The 24,791-nt window shown below is 40.0% G+C and overlaps 1 protein-coding gene across 1 annotated transcript in view; it reads right to left on the bottom strand.

The window, feature by feature from the left end:
• Positions 1 to 24,791, bottom strand: part of Parp4 (poly(ADP-ribose) polymerase family member 4) — an 82,742-nt gene that overhangs the window by 17,872 nt on the left and 40,079 nt on the right. The window contains exons 12-24 of the mRNA XM_023708721.1: positions 22,385 to 22,549; positions 21,828 to 21,874; positions 21,522 to 21,600; positions 18,522 to 18,659; positions 16,288 to 16,483; positions 14,917 to 14,984; positions 12,637 to 12,824; positions 10,251 to 10,350; positions 8,046 to 8,216; positions 7,740 to 7,820; positions 5,535 to 5,615; positions 5,008 to 5,103; positions 3,057 to 3,179 (exon numbers count right to left, since the gene is read on the bottom strand). Coding sequence (XP_023564489.1) covers positions 3,057 to 3,179; positions 5,008 to 5,103; positions 5,535 to 5,615; positions 7,740 to 7,820; positions 8,046 to 8,216; positions 10,251 to 10,350; positions 12,637 to 12,824; positions 14,917 to 14,984; positions 16,288 to 16,483; positions 18,522 to 18,659; positions 21,522 to 21,600; positions 21,828 to 21,874; positions 22,385 to 22,549 — 1,533 coding nt within the window. The remainder of the gene's footprint in view (positions 1 to 3,056; positions 3,180 to 5,007; positions 5,104 to 5,534; positions 5,616 to 7,739; positions 7,821 to 8,045; positions 8,217 to 10,250; positions 10,351 to 12,636; positions 12,825 to 14,916; positions 14,985 to 16,287; positions 16,484 to 18,521; positions 18,660 to 21,521; positions 21,601 to 21,827; positions 21,875 to 22,384; positions 22,550 to 24,791) is intronic.

Genomic DNA, 24,791 nt, shown 5'->3' with positions numbered 1-24,791 from the left:
CACCTTCAAATCCAGTCAGGTAACTTAGAATCTGTCTCAAAACAGAAAATTTAAAAGAATGTAGCTCAGTGGTAGAGCATTTGCTCAGCATGTGTGAGGCTCTAGACTTTATCCTCAGCGCTACACACACACAAAACAATAACATAAACTAATTGTTTATCTAGTTAAATTTTCTTTTCTCTCTTTTCCCTCCCTCCTTCTCTCTATCTTTCCTTCATCATTCCTTCCCTTCCTTCTTTTCTCTTTCTTATGCAGCCAGAACCCATATCGTTTAGTCAAACACTCTACCAGTGAACTATACCCCTCCCCCTAAAAATGTTCTAATGACAAAATCAAACTAAAAAGGCCAATGATTTAGGGCTTAAGATATTAAAATTATAGTAATTTAAAATTATAGTAACTTTAAATTATAGTAATTATAACAAATCAATATAACAGAGTAGACAGTGCAGTAACAGTTCCTAAATTAAACATTCAGGACTTTAGTAAATGATGGAGATGACATTTCAAGTCAATGGAAGAACTGTTCAATAAACAGTGCTAGAGGACCAGTGAGATAGCTCAGCACACTAAGGGCCTGCTTAGGCAAGCACAGGAACTGGGGATCCCTGGCACAACAGGTCATGTCAGCCTCATCTCTGGGTGTACTGAGCTGGCCACCTAGACCAGACATGGTGGCACACGCCTATAATCCCAGTGCTGGGGAGGCTGAAAACAAGAGGATCACTATAAGTCTGATCTGTGTAGTGAGATCCTGCAGACCCTATACTAAAAATAATAATAATTTTAAAAAATTAGCTTAAAAGCTATTTGTATAAAATCTCTGCCTCTCACTTTATTTTTTCCCTCTTAGTGCTGAGATGGAAAACAATACCTTATGAACTTTCTGCTCCCAAGCTACACAACCACCTGCTTCCCTGCTCTTAACTTATTTTTATTAGACAGAGAGGTCACAGGGTACTTTGGAGGATGCATTGATCATAGCCTGGGCTGCCCATAGGAGAGATGAGCGTCAGCCCTGAGTGTCCTAACATAAGTGGTGCTGAGTGCCACGGAAGGACTCACTGAACAAACCCAATTCCTCCAGCACCCAGCAGGCCATGCAAACAAAAGGCCCAGGATCTGCAGCATTCTCTCCAGACTTTCTTGCAGCTCCTGTCACTGAACTCAGCTGAATTAACTTCAGATGGAATTCTGCATGTGCCATATTTTGGTAATGAAATATATCCTAAGGGTGAAGCCTTAATATTTTTGCTAAATTAGATGTTCATTGAGAAAATGTATTATTAAACTCAAGATAAACTACCAACTCAGGTTAATTGATAATATTTTTCATCTGACATATTTCATTTTGGAAGCACTAAGATCTGAAGAATTTGTAATATTGGCATGACATGTGTTTTTTTTTTAGTGGTACTCAGATTGAACCTAGGGCTTTCATAATAAGCTTCATCCACAACTATTTTTTAAATAGGAGAACAGGGTCTTGCTAAATTGCCAAGTCGCCCAGACTGAGATCAAACTTGCAATTATCCTGCCTCTGTCTCCCAGAGTATTAAGATTACAAGTCTGTGCCACTATGCCCAGCTACCATCCAATTTTTATTTAAATCAAATTTCTCAATTTCTATCAGGTTTTTGGTCATAAGCACCACAGTATTGGTTATACTATTACAAACTATTGCTTATACTATTACAAACTAGTATTGTAAGTTTTAAGAAGTATTAGTGGTGAGTTTTAATTATGTACTTGGGACTTTTATCACAAATCTCATTTCACTGCTTGTATTACCTAATGACTAGTTTCCTAGATGACAGTTTATCCCTGAATGAAGCATGATCACAGTTGTTTTTTGGGAAAACTTTGTGGCACCATGTTGTCTGATTTATACAAGGTGACTGATTTAGTAATCTAATAGCATTTTATAAATATGTGAATATTTTCCATAACCAAAGAGATATTTTCATATAAAGGCAGTGAAGAGACTTCTTTAGCAAAGGGTTGCCCACACCATCAGAGCACTATGAGAACAGCGTAGTATCAGTTTACAGTCACACACCACACACTACACAGGCAGCTTCAGTCAGCAATGAGCCACACTCAGACCAATGGGGACTGGAGACTAAAACAGAGCTGGGGAATTCTCATGCCCAGCAATGCTGTGGCCGTCACATGCCAGCGTGCAAAGCATCAGCAATGTGTTTATACTGATGCTGGCATCAACCAACCTAGGCTGCTGCTGTTGTATAAAAGTACAGCATGTGCCAGCTGCAGGGGAACACATCTGGAATCCCAGAACTCTGGGAGGATGAAGCATGAAGATCACAAATTCAAGCTCAGACTGGCCGTGTTTGAAAATAAACCCCTGGAAAATTGTAGTTCAGCATGAATCCTTACTACTGCCAGAAAGGGAAAAAAAAAAACAAAAAACAAAAAAAAACCGAGTACATAATGCTTGATAATGATAATAAATTATTATGCTGCTGCTTTATGTATTTTCTATACTTTTTAATCATTTTTTTACAGTACTGAGGATGACTTTCTAGACCCAAGGAATGCCAAGCAAGTGGTCTGCCACTGAGTTGTTTCCCTAGCCCTTTTATATCAATATTTTAGACTGTACTTCCACTTATTTAATAATAAAAAATAGCTGAGCAGGGTGGGGCACACTTGTAATCCCAGTACCCTGGGAGGTTGAGGCTGAAGGATGAAAACATAAAGTCTAGACTGTGCAAGTCAGTGCCTTAGGGAGACCCTATCTAGAAATAAGAAATAACATGAAGGCTGACGATGTAGCTCAGTGAGAAGACACTTGGTTCAACCCCCAATCAATCAGTCCATCAATGTAAAGGTAACTGCACACAGTCTGCCAGCAGCAGCCTTGCCCAGCTCAATGCCTGCTATGTCTCCTGACAGCACTTAAAGGTTGTCTCCAGGGACAGCTGTGCCTTCTAGGTTTCCATGGCTATGCTCTAGGATATGTGCACAACCACAAAGTCACCTGATGTACCTCTCAAACATCAATGCATGCCTGTATTTGGTAACAACATGTTTACCTGTATCATGTTGGCCCCTCCGTGCTCCTCCTGCCAATTCATGTATGACAGAAAGTCTACATCCTCTTTGTCAATCAATTCCAAAACATTTGGAATATTAGGACAAGGTAACTCATTATCATCCTGTATTAAATCAAGATTTTGTTAAAGAAAAAGGCATTAATAAATCATTATCACACATTCTAAGCCTCCTAGAAGCTAGGTTTGGAGTGCTTGGGTATGTGATGGTTAAATTCTACTGCCAACCTGACTGGATTGAGATTCCTAGGAAATTAGTGAAGTACACTTGGAGTATCTGAGAGGGACTTCGAGAGACTATTGCCACATGGGACAGTAGGCCATGGAACCTTGCCTTGGATGTGGGCAGCACCACTCAATAGGTTGTGGTCCCTGATGGAACCAAAGCAGAAGGGGGAAGCTCACCAGCATGTGTCCTTTCCCTGGTCACCTGCAGAGCCACTGCTCGGTTCCACCACAGGCTCTCTGCTGTGATGTGCTGCTCTGTCCAAGGCCCAGGGTGAGAAGGCCAAGCAACCACAGATAGAAAGATTGGAAACTATGTGCCAAAACAAACTTTTCCCCTTTTGTTTCTCTTAGGTATTTTGTTACAGTGATGGAAAACTGCCCAACTTGGAGTATAAGATACAATCATATGTCCCTGCCACAGCTGTGCAAATAAGGAGCAGGCAGAGTACTTTAGGAAATGCTCACTCAGAGCTGTGTTAAGTAATCAAATTTATGAAGGGAAAGGGTCTTCTGTGGACAGAGAAACCCCTGGCTCTACTTTTTGAGGATCTTGGATGAATAAAAAATGACAAATACCAAAACTGTAACCAAAAAAAGGAATACATCTAAAATACACATTGTGGTAGACTGACAACTAGTGGGCAACTTGTAACACACAGCTGAACTGAATTGGGGTCGTGCTGTATGTAGAAGGCTCAACTGAGGACTGTTGCCAACAAAATAAAAAGGAGAACTGGACAAGAAGAGAGGTGCTGTCTGGGGGCTGTTGGTTCTCCTGGAGTAGCTTGCCATACTGGCTTTCCTGATATGAACTTGGCTGTGCTCATTACTAAAGGAGCTCCTTTGTCCCACTGGCACAGACTTTCTAGCTTCCACCACTGACCTCTGGGTCTCCCCAGCCAAGATACTTGATACAGTCTTGTATGAGGCATTATCAAGAGCTCTAGGCCTCTAGTTGGAATCATGTGGGGCATTATCATGGGCTCTAGGTCTTCAGCTGGACTTGTGCAGGACACAGTCTTGGCATTCAGGTCCTCAACTGGATTCTTTGAATCTTTAATGTGTGGATGGATTTTCTGCACTCTTTTGTACTTGACTCTTAGGGTGACTACCAAAAAATAATCCTATAAATTATAATCCCTGAATTAAATTGTTTCCTTTGCAAACATTGACTACAACATACATGTAGCTAAATAATAACCAAAATATTAAAAAGCTAGCTTGGTGTGGTGGGCATGCCTCTAATCCTAGCACTCAGGACACTAATGCAGAAGGATTTCTGTGAGTTCAAGGCCAGCTGAGGCTAGACAGTGAGTTCTAGCCTAGCCTGAGTTACATAGCAAGACTGTCGTAAAAAAAAAAAAAAAAAAAGGCTAACATATGCAATTCATGTAGTAGAAATTATCTTAAGTCCTAGAAGGAAAGCCACTTGCAGATAGCAAATACTGGCTCTTGAAGCCTGTGATCCTCTAACTACCCTCATTTTCATAGGCTAGCCTGGGATATATCATCAAAGAGTACAGCAAGAGTGACTTTCTTTTCTTTTTTTTTTTTTTTTTTTTTTTTTTTCAGAACCAGGTATTGAACTCAGGCCCTTGTGCTTGCCAGGCAAGCACTTATTCTACTGAGTTATCTCCCCAGCCCCAAGAGTGACTTTCTTAATGTATAAACACAAAGAGCTTAACTTTGAATTAACAATACGTACCCTTTTCTCAACTGCCACAAAGCTTGTAAACTGTGTTATAAGAGAGTTTTCTTTACTGAGTTTAATAATCAGAGATTTCATAATTTGTTTCTTCATCTAGAATAGAACAAATGAAACCATGTGTTGTTTCGTTCATCTCTATTTAGCTGTTATAATTAACTAAACGCATATCAAACAATCTAAAAGGTGTTTATTTATAGCAAGTCTGTCTATAACATAGTAGCACATGGCTGTAATCCCAGCACTTGGGAGGCTATGGTAGGAAGATTACTGTGAGTTTGAGGCCAGCCTGGGCTTCAAAGTGAGCTCAAGGCTAGCCTGAACTACAGAGTAAGACCCTATCTTAAAATAAAAAATAAAAATAAAAAAGCCAACAAAAAAGAATTCTTAGGAGACTACCGAACTAGTTCTTTCATTAACTCACAGAGAAACAGTCAAAGTCACAAGCACAGTGATGAATGCCTGATGCCACGCTCCTCTCTACCCAGTTATCCTTACTTAACCTTTCCATTAAAACAAGAACAGACCTCATGGTTGGCTTCATCTTCATGGAGAATGCCATCTTCAAAATCTCGGATTAGTGCTCTTGCTGCCAGTTTGTGAATCACCTATATTTAAGTAATGAAGGAAAAAGAGATTTCAATGTCTCCTAATTAGCAACTTAGAAAGATGACCTTTAAAATCTGAACTATACTAATTTAGGTATAGTGAACTTACTCTTTTAAAGTATATAGTGCAGTGAGTGTATAGATTGTACAAAACTGTGTTGCCAACACCAAATCAATGGTCTGGCTCATCTTCACTCTGAGATGTCCCCTGCAGCCCTTTGCATCCTCACAGCCTGGCCACATTCTAGCCTGGCCACATTCTAGCCTGGCCACATTCATTTGTTTTCTGTTCCTGGTGCTTTACTTTTTCTGCACAAAACAATTATGCCATTCGCTTAAGAACTTTAAAACTGCTCTTCTTCTTCTTCTTCAGCAAGAGCCAGTCCCGTGGCAGGATGTCCACCCACACATAAACCCCCCTGGGAGCCACACAGGGGACGTTCACAATGACACTGAACTGATCTCACAACCAAATGCTATGTCTGTTCTCAGGATCTTCAACTCTTCCGATTCCATCATTGACAAACCTATTCACTGACTAAAGTTTTTAAAGACTGCAATTTTAAGGACGGAGACACAGTCCCAATGCAATTCTTTTACCATATTTTCTCACTAGAACTATTTTTTTAAGGAAATATATCAATTTCTCCAAGGTACTCTCAAAATTTGCAAGAACCCACTGTTTTGATGAGACTTCTTGTACCCAGCCCAAAGGGACCTGATGAAAAATGAAAATGGTGTTACCTGACCTTCCAAGAAACAAAATGAAATGAGAGAAAAACAGTCCAGTTCCACATCTAGGCCAGTTACAATCATTATGAGTTCCCTGTTTTCCATTCTTACACACAAAAAGTAAACTAAGCAACACTGTACCACCAAGCTACACTCTGGCCCGGAAAATAACCTTGAAATACACATTATGCTTTTTTATGCTTTTTTCAGCCTTTTTCAGTCTATAAGACTAATCTCTTTATTTTTTTTTTTTATTTTAGGGAAGGGTCTACAGGGCGTTCGGGGTCTCACTACTAGATCAGACTCATAGCGATCCACTTGTCTATAGCCTCCCGAGAGCTGGGATTATAGGCACCCACCTCCACACTCAGTGTCAATTGTCACCTCAGGGCGCCCTGGGGGTGGGGCCAGCATGGTGGGCCAGGGGATTGAACCCCGGGCCCCTACACCTGCTTACCGGTGCTTTAATCTGCTAAGCTATTTGGCCAGCCCTCTAATCTCTTCTTTTCAGTCCACTGGAACATGTATTCTATTCTATGAAATGAAATGTTGCCTGATCCCAGGAAAGCAAATAAAGCCAATTAAGATCTTTAAATTGTTATAATATTGTCTTTGAGAGCAATACTACTATTACAGTAAGTAAATTATTTTCCTGAATTCTGAGAAATGTTATAACAAATTACTGAACCTGAGGAAAGATTCAGGGAACCTGAAACTTGTTCCCAACTCTGGCAGAAATGTGGTAAAACTGAGGACATGCTGCTTACCACTGGTATTGCCACGGCTTTGGGCCAGCCTTATAGGTCTGAGACCTTTCCCTGTGGAATCTGTGCTAACTTTGGGCAGCTAGAGTCAGAAGAGCAGGTTGCAAGATAACACATCCGAAGATGGAAGTGTTGTGAGAACACAGGAGATAGTTTTTCTTTCATAATGCAAAAATGCAAAAAAATATATTCAATACACTGTGGTTTACTCTTCACCCAATATTGTTATTATAATTAATACTTTCAAGTACATGAGGGATCAGTGACACTTAGTCTTTTTTTAAGTCACAAGGATAAAATCCCATATTGCATTCTAACTGCAATGCACATCCACTGATGCCCACAGGGACACAACCAGATCAAAGTGCTCAGAAAAGAGGCTCGAAGGTACACACCTGGAGGGTGTGTTCCATTGGCACAGATGACCACCCCCCATGGGGGTGCTCATGTATCCACACAATATAGTGACAAGGGAATGACAGGGACCTTGGATGTGTAAATGTAAAATCACAACTTTCATTCTTTTACTTTGTCAGTGCTGGGAAATGAACCCAGCACCTTGCGATGCAAGGCCAGCACACTACCAATGAGCTACACTCCAGCGCCACAGTTTATATTTGAACCTTACAGTTCCAGTTGTCTTCTGAAGCTCAGTAGTTGACACCATTGAACAAAATTCCTTCTTTTGGATTACTGCACAAAGAGATGCCTGAAGTGGAAAAACAGAAGTTCCTTATTAGCTTCTGTACTATACAGTGTCTAAGTGAGTCTTTCAATGACAGCTTAGCTATTCTCTGTCAATAGACACTAGAAACCTCCCAAACTACATTTCCAGAAAGAAGATTGCCAGCCAGAGGGAGGGGAAAAAAGAAACAAGAACGTAAGCAAGATACCTTATTATTCCCACAACATAACACACAGTGCATCCTCTTACCTGTGTGCAGTGAGAAATCATTCCATACACAAGGAGTCGGTCATTGTGGAACAAGGATGGAACCTGGGCTGGGGCCTGCAGGGGCTCCTGTACATTGGCACTAAGTTGCTGCCATTTGATGGAGACAGAGTGGCAACTTGGGGAACATAACCTGTTCATTTGGTCTTCTATCTGTTAATAAAACATGAGTTATTTCTTGTTTAATATTACATCTAAAAAAACCAGTAATTTAGCTGGGCATGGTAGTACATGACTATGATCCTTTCAGTCTGGGAAGCTGAGGCAGAAGAATTACAATTTCAAGCCCAGCTTAGGCCATTTAGCAACTTAGTGACACCCTGTCTCAAACAATTGAAAAGGGGGGCAATGGGGACATACCTCAGTATGAAAGTGATGGGTTCAATCCCCAGTACCACACAAAAAACAAATGAATTTACACTGAAAATTACTATCTATCTTTTGGGGGTTTCTAGCTCGGTTGTTGTTTCTTTATTTTTTCCCCTTTCTTCCCGTTATAGGAGAATTTCCCAAAGAGATTTTAATAGAATATTTATTAATAGTACAACCATATCATAAATTTGTAAAGCATCTTTGAAAAGCCTGGTATGATGGCTATTATAATCCTAGCACTCAGGAGGCTGAGGCAGGAAAACCACTGTCATTTCGACAGCAGAGTGGGCTACATGGTAAGATACTGTCTCAAAAAGAGCCAAAAAGAAAAAAAAAGATGGAAAATTTGAAAAATATTCTATTAGTACATTAGCTTGTTACTAATATGCAACTTTGATAAAAGTAAATTCCGGTTATAAAAATTAATCCTATCAGCAAAAATTAAACAGTTACAATACTATCCGGCAATTTCACCTGTGGGTACATACCCAGAATTGAACACAGGAGCTTAAGGGACACTTGGATGCTAATGCTCCCAGTAAAATCATTCACGAGAACACAAAGGCCCACTGATGGATGAATGGGTAAAAATGTGATCTTCAAAGGGACAAACACTTTAAGTTTTTATATATGAGACAGTCAGCAGGCAAATTCACAGAGATGGAACAGAAAATGCAGGTTATAGCAAGATGTAGGGTTACTGTCTGAATGATGAGGCAATACTCTATTTTCTGTGACTCCATTTTAACATAAGTCACTAAGTTCATTTAAACTGTAGATGAACTCACAACTTCACTCCTTCCCCTGCAGTGAACTATAAAACCCATTGAGAAAAACAAAGCTATAAAAAAGGGAACAGTCAGAACAGATTGGAAAGTAGGGTAAATGTTAATCCACAACATCCTGTGAGAGGCAGATGAACTCAGAAGTAGAGCACTTGAGTGAGCTCTACACTGCTGAACTACACATTGAAGAAATGGCTGAAGGGCTAGAGATGTAGCTCAGTAGTAGAGCACTTGTTAGCATGGCCAAGCCCCTGGCTTTTACCCCAGCTAAAAAGGAAAAGTTAAAATGGTAGAGTTATATTTTTTGCTAAAACAAAAACTGAATCCCAAAACAGTATAGAGCCCTTCCTCAGTATCTGCAGGGGACAGGTTCCAGGATCCTTCAGACAGCAAATCTGAAGATGCTCAAGTTCTTATCAAAAGAGGTGCTGTATATGTGAGAATCTTCGAACGTGCATCATACTTTTAATAATCGTTATACTATTTATGATACATAATACCAAGTAAATGCTATGTAAACAGCTGTCAAGTTATCTAGGGAATTATATCAATTAAAATGGATATGCTTAGAACAGACATAAATAAAAAATATTTTTCATTTGTGGATGTAGAATCCACAGATAAAAAGGCTGATATACTTCATATAAAAAAGTCAATTTATAAGTTATCAGGATGGCATGTGCTCATAATTTCAGTGTTCTGGGAAGATGAAGGAGAAAGATCACAAGTTTAAGCCCACTTACAGAATTTAGGGATATGGAGAGACTGCATCAAAAATTAAAAATGTTTAGAAGGGTAAAAAAAAAAAAAACAAAAAACAAAAAACGCATGACATGTCATTATAAGCAGAAATAAGACTATTAGTTGATTAACCACTGTGTTCTAGATAGCTTCAAATTAGCACAACCCAAGGGTTGGGTTCCTATCTTTGTTAGATTTTGCATTTGAATAGTTTTTCTGTTATTGTCAGGCTTATAAGAAGATAATACTTCCATTGTAAACATAGGACTAAAGATGTTTAAAAACATACCTGTTTTTTCCAGCTGTGTTTGGATTTTGAGTTAAAATATTCAAATACTCCAGCACCATAATGAGACAAATTCCTTAAGACATGACGATTGGCTGTAGGACTGATCACATTTTGCAAGTTTTAATTAAAGGACATTTTAGAGACATTTTTGAAGTATATGTTAACAATGATAAGAAAACACATAGCTTAACAGAAGAGAATTACATGAAGAAAGATTTACTGCTCTGTAGCTGAGGTTAGAGATAAATTAGGGCTGGGGATGGGAGATACAAAGCTTGCCTGGCATGTGTGAGCCCCTAGCCTTTATCCCCAGTACAATCAATCAATCAATCAAGCAAGCAAGCAAGCTGTAATATTTAAAAACAAACAACCCATAAAGGTACTGGAATGATTCTTGCGGAAGATATCAATCCAGTCTCGATGAATATCAAAATTACCTGCATTTGGTGTCAAAAGCCAACAACTGGCAAGAGTAAATGAAATTCACATCTTAAAATTTGACATACATCTCCACAGCAAAAGCTATAAAGAAAGAACTCTTAGCCTGGCTACATCTCTAGCCCATTTGCAGCTCCAGCTGTGGAGGAAGCTAAGCTAGGAGAGTCACTTGAACCAGAAATTTTTGTGTTTGTTTTTGTTTTTTGAGAAGTATCTCACTATACAGTTCAGGCTGGCCTCCAACTTTCAGCAATCCTCTTACCTCAGTTCCCAAGTGCTAGGAATACAGGCATGCATCACCACACCTGGCTGAACTAGGAGTTTTTGACCAGCCTAAGCAATACAATAAGACCTTCCCCCAAACAAACAAAAAGCCAACTAACTCTTACACCAGCAAAGAATAACATGCTTTTCATCTTTGACATTTAAAAGGTAATGTCTAAGTTTTTCTTAATAATAGTTCGATAGCTACATATAAGAACTCCTATCCTGGTTTGGTGGCATACACTTGTCTTTTAGGATGGCTGTGGCAGAAGGATTGATTATAAGATGGATCCAGGCTGGTCATTTGGTGACTTAGTGAGACCCACTCTGTTCCTGGAAGGGCCTTCAGCAAGGAAGGCAGGGACAGGTGTGCTGCTGCAAGCTCAGCAGCAAAGTCCCCAGGTGAGTGCTGGTGGAGTCCACACTGACTAGATGAATGCTTGATCAGCCTGTGATGCTTGGTTAGGCCTTGGGTTATGGAGGGCCAGACTAGAAGCTGAGAATAATGAGTGGCCTAGGGGAAGGCAGCCATGTGAGGAGGACAAGAGGGTGGGACTGCATGGCATCCAGAACCACAGAAGACCAGTGCTTGGGAGGAGGGCAGGCTCCTGGGAGCACCAGGTGGTTGGTGGTCAGGGCTCACTGACAGACAGCACTAGATCCCCACAGAGAAAAACCTGCTGGGCTGGAAGCTCTGCACAAAAGCTAGGAATCCCCATCTACTTTTTGTTTCCCTTATCTGGATGCCTTTTGGGAAGGCAGTAATTCCAACAGTCCTGGAGTCTTAGCTTCCATATTCTATACACACTGTCAGGTTTGAAAATGCAAATGCTCACAGGGGCCAGCTCAGCGACAACAGGAAACAAGGCAGGGGAGAGGAGTGCGGACTCCACTGAGTCTAGCAGTCAGCAGGAGCTACACCAGGATGTGCAAATGAGCTCTACATTTGACAGTTATGCAAAATAATAACCTTCAGCAATCTTATAACCCAGAGATGGCAAGCCTTTTAGAGACTGGGTGCCAAACTCATTTATTGCAAAGTGCCAACTCTGCAATTAAACCTGAAAAACAGGGGTTTTTTTAGAGAACTTAACTCATACTTTAACATTCTTCTGTCTTAAAAGAAAATCAAGTAACACCCATGCCGTAGTTTCAGCATCACTCCTAAAACCTAACAGGTATGTTCAAATTCACCTTCATTTCACAGAGAAGAGGTTGAACAATTTACCCAAGGTCATAGCTAACAAAATGAGTGGCTACTGGGCTCTGAAACCCAACCAGTCTGGCCCAGGGCCCAGAGCTCAGCCTCTCCATGATAATGGCTTCTATTATACATTCACATCAGCTTCTCAAGTTCCAAAATTCCTGTGCAGGTCAAATGCAAGACCTGCCCAAACCAAGCATAGTAGTACATACCTATAGGTGCTCAGGAAACTAAGGCAAGAGGATTGCTAAGTTAGAGGCCAGCTTGGGCTACATGGTGAATTCAAGGCCAGCCTGAAGTGCAAAATGGAAAGCTGCCTCAAAACAAACAAACAAACAAAAAAAAAAATGAGACAGTGAGAGAGAGAGAGAAAGAGAGAGAGAGCAAGACAACGAGAGCAAGAGAGAGAAAGACAGACAGAGAGAAATCTCCACCGCCATATGGTCTCTTCACTGGGTGGGTGACAGACCTCTGACTTACCTGATCCCACAGGTGAACAGCCTGGTATGGAAGATATTTCTCTTCACAAGTTTCAGTGTCAGGCTTTCATCCTGGAGGTGGCCGTCAGATATGAGAAGGACATTCCGGACTCCTTGAGAAGGGTATAGTAAACCTAAATATCGGAGTGTTTTCCAGAAGTCTGTGTTTCCCATTGTAGGTGTAGCAGACTGCATGAGATCAAAAGAAAGATTATTATTATTTGGATGTGGTCATTCTTTATGGTAACCTTCACTGAAATGTCACCTAGGGAGGGCTTAAAAGATGCATGGTCATCAAAAAATATTTTTTTCCTAATTATACATCTGTGGAACAATTCCAGTAGTCTCTTGCTATTCTGTGGTTCTTTATTTGTGGACTGTTTCACGTGTTTTCAGACTTTTTTTTTTTTTTTCCGGACCTGGGGATTGAACTTAGACCCTTGTGCTTGCTAGGGAAGCACATATTCCACTGAGCCATCTCCCCAGCCCGTTTCACGTGTTTTCAAAAAAATTAATCTAAATTATTTATGGGGGATTTTTCACTATATCATGAGATTCTGCAGTAAAGTTCTATATACATATTTATATCCCTCATATTTATTTTTATTTTATTTTTTAATGTATTTGGTTGTTACAGGGTCTCACTCTCACTACGCAGCTCAGACTCATAGTGATCCTCCTATTTTTAGTCTCCCCAGCACTGAGATTACAGACATGTGTCACCACACCCATACTCTGTGGCCCTGGAAGTGGGGCTGGCACAGCATGTGGTGCCGGGATCGAACTGTGGTCCCTGTCATCATATTTGTTTTAATGTTTTTGGCCTAAAAAAATTAAATATATAAAAACATATTTAAAATGTTAATTCTAACATCAAAAGAATATTAAATCAAAATACACTGTTAAGAGTATGAATTTCTTTAGCAGATGAATACATACTGTACCATACAGTATATGTAGTAGTTAAAATTACATAGTTTTACGAGTTTAGAAAATGGTTAAGAACATTAGAAGTGGGCTGGTGAGATGGCTCAGTGGTCTAAAGCACCTCCTTGGAACAAGCTAAGTGAAAGCACAGGGACTGTGGTTCAATCCCCCAGCACCACACACATGCCAGCCAGCCCCGCCTCCTGGTGGGCTGAGCTGTCCACACACACACACATAAATAAATAAAAACTTAAAAAAAAAAAAAGAACATTAGAAGTGTTTTTAAAAGTGTGGGGGGCTGGCCAGATAGCTTAGCAGACTAAAGCACTTGCTCAGGCAGAGTGCAGTGTCTGGGGTTTGATCCCTGGCATGCCATGGTGGTCCCACCCCCAGGGCACACTGAGACAGTGATTCAGACTGGTCATAGTGGCACGTGCTTGTATCCCAGCGCTTGGGGGATATATACATATATGTGCCAGGGACACAGCTCAGTGGAATAAGTGCTTGCCTGGCAAGTGCAAGGTCCTAAGTTTGACCACTGGTACCACCAAAATAAATAAGTAAATAAAAACATAAATAAATAAATAAAATATAATGTTGCTACTTTGGTGATTTTCACTTATCACAGGGGTGTCTGGAACATAACCTCTGCAATAAGCGAGGGACCACTGTAGACTTACATCCTTTTAGTTTATATCAAGGCCCATAGTAACTACAACACCAACACTGGACATTTGTTCAAAGAATAATTTCTATGAGAAACAGCCACTGGAACACTGCTGAGACTGAAGTGGTGACTTCTTATTCTCAGCTTTCTCTATACTGAGAAAGAAAAAAACTTCAGTTTGCTAACCTAGCCCCATTGGGCACTGGGACTATGGGAAAGTCTTTCCCTTTTACATTTACTTCTCAATTTCTTAATGATCACTTTTATTTATTATTATATGAGGCCCCTACTGTGGTTTGGATAAGTGTCCCTGTGCTCACTTTGTCAGCACATACACTAAAATTGGATAAGTGTCCCTGAGGCCCATGTGCTGAAAGCTTGGTCACCACTCTAAAGTGCTATTGTAGGTGGAACCCCTGGGAGGGACGGCTACTGGAAAGATGGTAACCACAGAGGTTGTGTTCTTAATGGGCATATGGGACCCAGGCCCCTTGTCACCATGAAGTAAATATGCCCATTCCACCATGACATACTGTACTGCCACAGAACCAGAGCAATGGGGCCAACATACCATACTGCCACCATTAGCCATAACAAATCTTTCCCCTTAGGTATTTGTTACAGTATTAGAAAGATAACACACCCATAGCATAGAAAACCCTCTGGGAATAGAGATGGTTCTCTTACCTTAATGAACTCTGTTGCCACACTGCTGCATGTGATGTGCTTAGGATAGGAAAATAACTCCTTGTAACCTGTATGATAAGATTGGCATGAGGTATTCCATTAAACATTCACTGGATGACTATGAGGCAATAATAATGCTACTTCATACCATTGTAACCACTATAAAGAATGCTATATATTTATGTACATACTTTTCAAAAAACTGTGTAATCATTTTAACATACAAAAACTCACCTCTAAATAATTCATTTCAGGGTATCTGAGTTACATGTTTTACTATGCAAAATGTTCCATGTGGGGAATCACTACATCACCTTGCAAAGCAAGGTGAAGAGATATTGTGGCAGCATGGGCAGTTCAGCCCCTAAGGCAGTAATGGCGAACCTTTTGAGGCAGAGAATGCTCAAACTGATATCTAAAACCCTTTTATTTATTGCAAAGTACCAATAGTGCAATTACACCTGAATCCCGAGGTTTTAGTTTAGGAAAAACAACTCATTATATATTAAACCTTTTATCTTCAAAGATAAACAGTATGTGGGCCATAGGTTCGCCACCAGTGTCCTTTCTCTCTTCATCCCCTTATCTATCTTGGCCCTTCCCCTAAAGAGTAGACCCTTGCTCCACCATAAAGAGCCTTTGCAAGACTGCATAGAATAGGAGACTCACAGGACAGACTTATCCCTTTGCTCCACTTTATGCTTTTCTCATTCTTGAAATGTCACGTTACTGAGAAGCCCATGGGCCCTCAGCTGGAAGGTGGGGTCTCCTTCTTTCTCACTCCCAAAGACTGTTCCTCGCAAGTTTTCTCTGTTTGCTGTTTGAACATGTCTGCCCTCATTCCTGGGAACTTCCGACACAGCAGACGAAGGATCCTGCATTTGGTTGAGTTGGTAGTAACAGTAGTAACAGTTGTGTTTCTACTACTATGGAAGGAGCCTTATTTTAAAATCTTTCTATGCATTAGCTCAGACCTCGCCACAACTACGAAGTGGGACTAGTGTCTCAAAACTGCAGATGAGGAGTCAAAGGTATCAAGTTCAGCAGCTTGCTCAAGATGACAGGTGGGATCTGGACCAGGGGATCTGGCTCCAGAGGATTTTCTTCCCCTCCTCTATGGGACAGAATTCAGCATGTATGCCAGCCAAGTGCTCTCCCACTGAACACCCCACCCTTGGCCTCTCCCACTGAACACCCCACCCTTGGCCTCTCCCACTGAACACCCCACCCTTGGCCTCAGAGCTCTTGTGCTTCAGCCTCTTGTTTAGTTACCTGACTCCACACTCGAAGTCAGGCACCAACAGTCCTCAGTCAGTACAGCCTGTGCTTGAGTTAAGGAAGAAAGTACACATGAGGATGACGGGTACTCACCTGTGCCAAACTGGACAATATTTACTTTGTGTTCCTCCCCTACCAAGGACAGTGCATACAGAGCAATTTGCTTGGCTTGTATGAATGTTACACCCTCCATGGAATTGGAGCAATCAAGGCAAATAACTACTTCATTCCTGTTTGCGGGGCCTGAAAGAGTGGCATCAAGATCAGGCTGAAAGACCAGCATACAAGCCTAAAAGGAAAAAAAGGTCCTTGGTCAAAGCTTCTTGTAACTCAATCTGGAAAACAGCTACTTATGAAATTCTAAAAATTTATTGTAAGGTAAACTAATGGTATAAAAGAAAAACAAGACTTGTTTAATGACAAGTCAATGTAGTAGTGCATATAAAGAATAAAATAGTGAATAAATTTTTTTTAAAGAAAAAATGGTTGGGCATGATGGCACAAGCCTGTAATTACAGCACTTGGGAGGCTGAGGGAGGAAGATTTCCTTGATCAATTTCAAGGCCAGCCTGGACTACAAAGTGAATTTAAAGCTGGCTTGAGCTGTATAGGGATACCCTGCCTTAAAATAAATAAAATAAAAATAAAAATATAGATGTTACTCTAATTACTAAGACACACAGGTACTTCTTAATTAACCACTATACTGAAAATATAATTAGCAGAAAGGTTTCAGTTTTTCATTCTAACTGAAGAATGGGCAATTCTAGCCCATCATAGTGGTATACACTTGTAATCCCAACACTATGGGAAGTGGAGGCAGAAGGATCCTATGTTTGAGCTCAGTGTGGGCAATTTAGGAAGACCCTATCACTAAAATAAAGGGATTGGAATACAAGTCAGTGCAAAAGCCCCATGGTTTATTATCAGTATTGTTGTGGAGTTCCTTGATAGACCAGTCAATGTCTACTTGGGTTGACTGAGGTAGGCAGAAGATTGCTAACTCCAAAGAGCTGAAACGTCTTAAAGACTTAATATTTTGTCACAACTCCAGCAGAGATGGGCTTTAAAGAGGAAAGAAAAGGAAGCGCCTTAGGGTGACACTTGGATAAAAGTTAATTATTCAGCCAAATTGTCAATAGGCCTTGCTACCTAAAATAAACCTCTGTGTTCAGCAGAATACTATGCCTTTGTTATAGGAGTTTGAGTTAGTTCACAGGCCCCATTTCAGTAGTGTCTTCTGACCCTCAAAAACATCCTATCTCATGCATTTGTCATTCATCCGTCAGGGTTTGTCGGCCGGAACTCCGCATATTGTACAAACTAAAATAAAAAAAAAAGCCATCCTTTGTTACAGCCACATTAAGTGGTCTTATAATTTTTCTACTATTTAAGAAGTATACATACTAACAGCCATTACAGATTATTACCTGGTGGCAAAATCTCTTTTTGGAGGATATTAAGGTAAAAACTATTATCTTTATGTAGGGAAATAGGCTACATATAGCTTTTCACTAAAGCTTCAGAAGTTTGTCATTCCTCCCACCCACCCCCAGTGGTAGTGAGCATTGAGTAAACTCAGAGCTTGGGCATATCACTGAGTTACATCCTCATTCATTTGTTTTTCTGAGACAGTATCTCCCTAATGTGTATAGTTCAGGGTGGCCTCAAACTCAGTGATCCTCCTGCATCAGCTTCATAAATACTGAGATTACAAACAGGCACCACCATGCCCAACACAACTTGGGAAGTTTTTTTTAATTGTAGCAATTTCACATTTATTTAATGTATTTATCACTGTAGTGATCCTCCTGTTTTCAGTGTCTGCGGCACTGGGATTACAGGTGTGTGCCACCGTGATTTAACTCTGTGGCCGGCTCAGTGCACCCAGGGGTGGGGCTGGCAAAGCCTGTAGTCCTGGAATCAAATCCCAGTCCCTGCACTAAGCAGGCACTTAGATCGCTGAGCTATCTCACTGGCCCTGAGTTTCACATTTATTAAGGTAGGAAAAAGACAGAAGAGTGGAGAAGAACAGGGACTGCAGAGCAAGTTTGGACCAAGTAAAAAGGAAAGGAAAATGAAAATATATCCTACAGTGTAGGGTGGGCTATCGTGAAGCAAGGCATGACAGTCCGTCATTCCTGAAAGAAATATTTTTCACAGAGGAATCTTGAAGAGTCAGAGCTCACTAGATAATGCCAGCTTTTCAGGACTATCAACAATTTCCAAGCTTATAGTTATTCTGAAGCATTCTCATACTTCTAAGAAAGAAAGAAAGAAAGAAAGAAAGAAAGAAATAAAGAAAGAAAAAGAAAGAAAGAGTATACCTCACTTTGTTTCTCTGGATGTTTTTCAACCCACATTCTTGGGAGATATGCATCATACAAACCAATGTGGAGAGAGAATCCATTGGTGTCTAAGAAGCTGCCTTCTGTGGTGCTAATTACAGCTTTGCAGTCTGTGCGCTACAAAGCAAACAGCCACACAACAAAGTAAGTAATGAAATACTACCATAGCATCAATTTGCACTTACCTGCAACTAGCAAAGCTTTGTGTACCTTAAATAACTTCATTAATAGGAATATATTCTAATTAATAGTTACATTAATAGTAGTAATATTAATTTAATAGTAATATATTCCAAGATCATGAAATAGTACCTTCAGACGTATAATCATTATTCATACAGTTTTCTCCTAAAATTCTAAGGTTGACATAACATAGTCAAATTTAGGTCAGCTTGAGACATGTTAAAATATGAACCTAAACATTAACAATTTGTGTATTTAGTTAGATTTATCACAATATGCCACAGACCCTGGAATGGTAAAATGAAACATTCAATACAAATTCTAGAATTGTAACTTTTGGGAGACTTAACTTTCACAAAAAAAAAAAAAAAAAAGTGAAACTGTAAATAACAAGCTTTAAAACAATGAAGACAACATGGTAGTCTGTAATGTCATCTTTTTTTAAAAAAAATTTTATTGAGAAACAAATAGCAATGAGACAGTTTCAAAACCGATTAGTAGGACAGTTTCAATAATTAATACCTTGCATATTGTTGTCTTAGTGGTTATTCACTGTACAAGCATCTTTAACTGTTAATTTCTCACTAAAAGGAAACTGAAGATTACGACATAAAGAAATTCAGTCAAACAGAACCCAAAGTACAGAATGCTGGCCTAATGAAGCATGTCTATACAGGAGTGCTGCTTACCACAGGAGGATAAAAACAAGCTGGAATCCCATGACATGGACTCCTAAATCACCCCTACCCAAACCATAGAGTTAGCATGTGTCCACAGGGAGCATCACCACACATTTGGGGGACTCCTCTGTGACATAAAATATGGGACTACAGACAAAATGGCAAAAGAGGAAAAAAGAAGAGACATAGGAAACAGACGAAAAACTATACTTAAAATGTTTCCAAGCCAGGCATTGTGGCAGACACCTGTAATCCCAGCACTTGGGAGGCTGAGGCATTAGGATTATCATGAATTTAAGACCAGCATGAGTTACATAATGAGAGCCTGTCTAAAACAAAGAAAAACAAAGGATGAACAAACAAAAGATGAAAACAGATAGCATATCCATGTGACACAGCACCTACATAAGGGTATTGTGAAAAAGAAAGAACAGGCAAGAACTCCAATAAGTACAACATAGCAGCCAGTCAGGTTTGGTGCTGCATGCTTGGTAACACTGCTATTTTGGGATGCCAAGGAAAGAGAATCCAAGTTTGAGCCAAGCTCATGCAACTTAGTAAGAGTAAGTCTCGGGCTGGAGAGATGGCTTGGTGGTCTAAAGCACCTACTTGGAGCAAGCTTGGCAAGGCACAGGGACCACGGTTCGATCCCCTAGTACCACATGCCAGCCAGCCCCGCCCCCTGGTGGGCTGAGCTGGCCACACACACACACACACACACACACACAATAAATAAATGTAATAAATAAATTTAAAAAAAAAGAGTAAGTCTCAGAAATAAAAATATAAAAGCACTGAGAATGTAATCCAGTACCAAGACCCTGAGTTTAATCCCTAGCATTCACATGGGGTGGGCAACCACTTCAAGAGAATTGAAGTAAAAATTTCTATGGAATAGTTGGAATTCTAAGAAAATACTTAAGAAAGTAGAGAAAAAGATAAGAAAATAAGCAATAGGTGGGAAAATTTAGGACATGGGTCTTACTCCAGGGTATACTTATTAGAAGGTATTGCAGAAAAGTAAGAGAGGAATAAGCCATTTGACTGGTTAACTGGCTGACTGACTGAATGAAAGAGATGGGGCTGAGAGGACAGCTGAGTGGTCATGTTCTTGTCTAGCATATGTAAGATCTTAGGTTCAAGTCCCCCATCAAAAGACAAACAATAAAAACCAAATAAGAGAATTTTACTGTAATGCCTAGGCTGCCCTCAAATTCCTGAGCTCTACTTTAGCCTGGTGAATAGCTAGGACTACAGGTGCATATCACTGTGCCCAGCTGGCACAACTTATTTAAAAAAAAAATAAAATTTTCAAGAAGTAATGGCCACAAATTAAGTGCAATGAATAAACACCACATTAATAAAAAATTTCAGAATCTCAGGGATGAAGAAGAGATATGAAATTCTTACACAATTTTAAAAATTAGAACAAACCACACACAAATAGGAAGGCAAACAAAACATCCCTAAACTTCCAAAAAGTAATGCTGGAAGCTGGAGAATAATGCCTCCAGAATTCCAGGAGAAGGTGATTTCTAACTGAGGACTTCTCATTTCCCCAGAGGGTCAAGCGTACACAGCAAATAAAGAAATTTCTAGGCACTTCCACAACCACATACCCAGGAAGCTGGTGGAGGATGTGCTGTCAAACTGAGGAAAGAACATAAGGAAAAGGGGAGATAGTGCTAGAAGTATAGCTCAGGGGCAGAGCACTTGTCTAGCCTGTGTGAGGGCTTGGGTTCAATCTCAAGCACGACAAGAAAAACAAAAGTGGAGTTGGGGGATAAAAGGCTCCCATAAGAGGAATACAAAAGGGAGGCTGGAGTGGGAGCAGGAGCAGGTGCAGGGAGGTAGGGAAGTTACAGAAACAATACAGTAAGTAGATCATTGGTGGCATTTATCTCAAATATGAAAAATAGCACTGAAAGGAATTTTACTGATGTATTAGAATATAGAAGAAATTGGCTAGAAATCAAGCAAATAAAAATGGTCACTTTGCCTCACCCTCCTGAGTAGCTGGGATTATAGGCAGATACACCATGACCAACTTCTGTTCTTTGATACAATAAAATTAATGCTACAGTAAGGGCTCTGAAGAAATCAAAGTTTCACTGACCTTCTGTTTCAATTCATGTGTATCACTGGAAATGAAGTTAATCACGTAGGGCATCTCAATAGACAGAGTCAAGGAGAAGCTACCAAAAATCAAGAGAAAATTGTTTTAAGTCTAATACCTTAACTTTTCTAAGTATAGTTGTTTGACGAAAAAAAAAAAAAAATAGCGCTGAGTAACAAACCTAGGGCATCAAAGATGTTAGGAAACTAGTCTCCCATGTTCTTCAAATAATTCTGAAATGAAAATTTAAACCACAAAACTAACATCCACCGGATGAGTACCACATTTTACATTTTAAGTACTAACCTTTGCTTTGCTCCTATGTCCTTTATGCAAATCTTTTCTATGGTATCCTGTTAAGACAAAAAAGTGTGTATGACAGAGTATTTACTATGTTTCACAGAGCCAGCAGCACCAAGACAGATGGTCTCAATTTGCCCATGACTTCACAGGTCTTATAGCCACAACTCACACCAGGATCATTCCTTCTCTGGGCGATACAGATTTAACATGGTTTTTAAATTTTCCTCTTTTGGCTTATTTTCACTATCTGTGCTTATCTAATTCTTTGATATGAACATATTAAAGTGCAGATACAAAAACGTTTTATGTTATGGAAAAGAAAAATATTATTTTCGTTAAGCATATCTGTTTATTTTGATTCTATAAACACTGCATGTATCTAAGCGAACAAATCAGTGATTCTGATACCAAGAAGATTGTTCTAGATGTTTTTTTTTCTTTCATTTTGTTTTGTTTTTGCAGTGCTGGGAGTCAAATGCTGGGGTCTCCGACATGCTGGACAAATGTTCTGTCATTGAGCTATGCCCATAAATGCCCCTTTACCTCTTAAGCACACAAACCTGAAGGTTTTCATTCAAAGCCTTATCCTGTTGCCAGGGTGCCACAGTAGCAGGCATGAAGAAGACAGCAACAGGGCCTTGAATGCTGAGTTCTGTGATGTAGGTAATTTTCATGAGAACCGTGGCTTGAGGGGGTAAGTTTCCAACACTTACAGTAAAGACATCCTGAAACAGAAATGTATAATTGAGCACGTGATTCAAAAGTTTTGACAGCTGTACCTCCTATTTTTATAAGTGTCTTGAATTACAACCTTTCAAGTTCTTCACCCCAAAATGATAATAGGGTCTAGAAGACATATTGGTGGCACTCAAGGAGAACATTCATCAGTGACAGGTACAAAGCAGAGTCTGTAGGAGGCACAGCAGGCATGGCTTTTCATGGCTAAGCTGGAGAGTCACTCAATGATCTCCCCTTGTGGTCATGTACCTTTGTGTTCTACTGCATGGAGGTATCAAGAGCCTTGCTAACCTCCACAAATCCAGTACCAGTGCCCTGGGCAGCTGCAGAATGAGTCCAGCATTCCCCATGCTTGTTCTTCATTTAATTCTCTCATAGTAAATTTTTAAGTTTATTTTTTAGAGAAAGTATCTGTCTTTGAGTAGAGTACTGATAATGATCAAAGAAGGTGGCTATCTCATCTCATGACTGGTAAGGGTAAGAAAAAGAGAAGGTAGATATATGTATTTCTGATACCTAGATAGAGTCTCTCTCAATATCTATAACTACATCTGCTATTTCATACAAGTAGGAAAATGGAGTATATTTGTATCAAGAACATAAATTGTTAATGATTAATGTAGGCTTAAGGCTTAAATTACTTTTGACATCAAGACTATTCATTGTCTGATGGAAATAAAAAAAAATGAGAGTGTGATTATTGTTTGTGTTTGTTATAGTCCTGATGACTGAACCCAGGGTTATATCCTCAGGCTTTTTTACTTTTACTCTAAGTCATGGTCTCACTAAGTTCCCAGGCTAATTTTTTATTTTAATGTATTTACTACAGGGTCTACAGGATCTCATTTTGCAGATCAGACTTGTGGTGATCCTCCTGTTTATAGCCTCCCAAGTGCTGAGATTATAGGTATGCACTACCATAACCAGTCTCAATAACCTTCTCAGCACACCCCAGTGGGTGGAATCGACAGGGCAGGCCCAGGGATAGAACCCCAGCCCGTGTCTGCCTAAGCAGGTGCTTTAATCTGCTGAGCTATCTGGCTAGCCCTCCCCAGGCTAATTTTGAACTTGTGATTTTCCCATACAACCTTCCCAAGTGGCTAAACTTGTAGCTGTGTACCACTGTTAACTGCTCTAAAAGGACAGTTAATAGTATAAGCCTTTAAGGATACATATAAAATCTTAGGTTTATTTGACAGGCTATCACTTAAGGGTACAGGCTGGCATTACATTTCTTGGCAGAATAAAGGTAGCTGCAAGATGATGTCATTTTTGTTATAAAACACTAAATAATCAATAAAGTTATGAACTGTCTTGAACCTAACAACCAAATGAACTGAATTCAAGCCCCTCTGAGGATAGATGGAACATAGAAACTCTGAATTCCTACAGTTTGAAAGTGGGCAAGACTGTTGGTTTGGAATAACTGGGAACTTCCAATCCAAGAAGAGTTTACATATTCTCATAAGCTTTTCTCCACATTCTTCTTTCCCCTGGGTCCACCAAAGACAGTAGGGTAGCCAGAGTCCAGAGACAGCAGCACTCACAATAAGAACACTATGGAGCAGGTAGCTGGCAGCTGCTGGGGGACAGGCATGGCATGCCATGAACTTTCCTGGGTCCTTTTGCCATATGAAGCAAAGCCTTAAATGGGTGAAGGAGAACAAATTTCTTCACTTCTCACCCCCGCAGGAGGGGCAGAAGCAATGCAGGGACTAGAAAATTTTGGTACTCCAGCAACCAGGTAACACTCCACTGCTTCAGGACAGAAGCATGGGGTATCTCAGCACAGGAGAAGTACACAAATCCTACTGAGCCCAGGATCCTGTATCAGAACACTGGAAAAAAGGTAATAAACTGTCGGCCAACAACTCACAACAGACAGAAAGAATTTGGCTGCTGCTAAGGAGAGGCAATATGCACAGTGTGGCGCCACATGCTGATAGCCTGGAAATGATCAAAGTTTAAGATCTGAAAAACCAGTTCCTAATGAATCTGGATTGCTTTTCAATCAATGTGAAGCCAAACAATTCTAAGGTCAGAAGATGTGTGTATATATTTCTAAAGTATTTCTGAAATATTTCTAAATTAAAACAGACCTAAACTAGAAAACTCAATTTTGGCCAACAAAAGCAAGGCTGAAGGCATCACAATCCCTGCCTTGAAATTATATAACAAATCTACTGTGATAAAATCAACATGGTACTAGCAAAAAACAAAACAAAAAAA

This window comes from Octodon degus, unplaced genomic scaffold (genome assembly GCF_000260255.1).
Source record: "Octodon degus isolate 3935 unplaced genomic scaffold, OctDeg1.0 scaffold00496, whole genome shotgun sequence".
In the NCBI taxonomy this organism is placed as follows: domain Eukaryota; kingdom Metazoa; phylum Chordata; class Mammalia; order Rodentia; family Octodontidae; genus Octodon; species Octodon degus.
The sequence above is the reverse complement of the archived record's forward strand: the minus strand, read 5'-3'. Positions and strand labels throughout refer to the sequence as shown.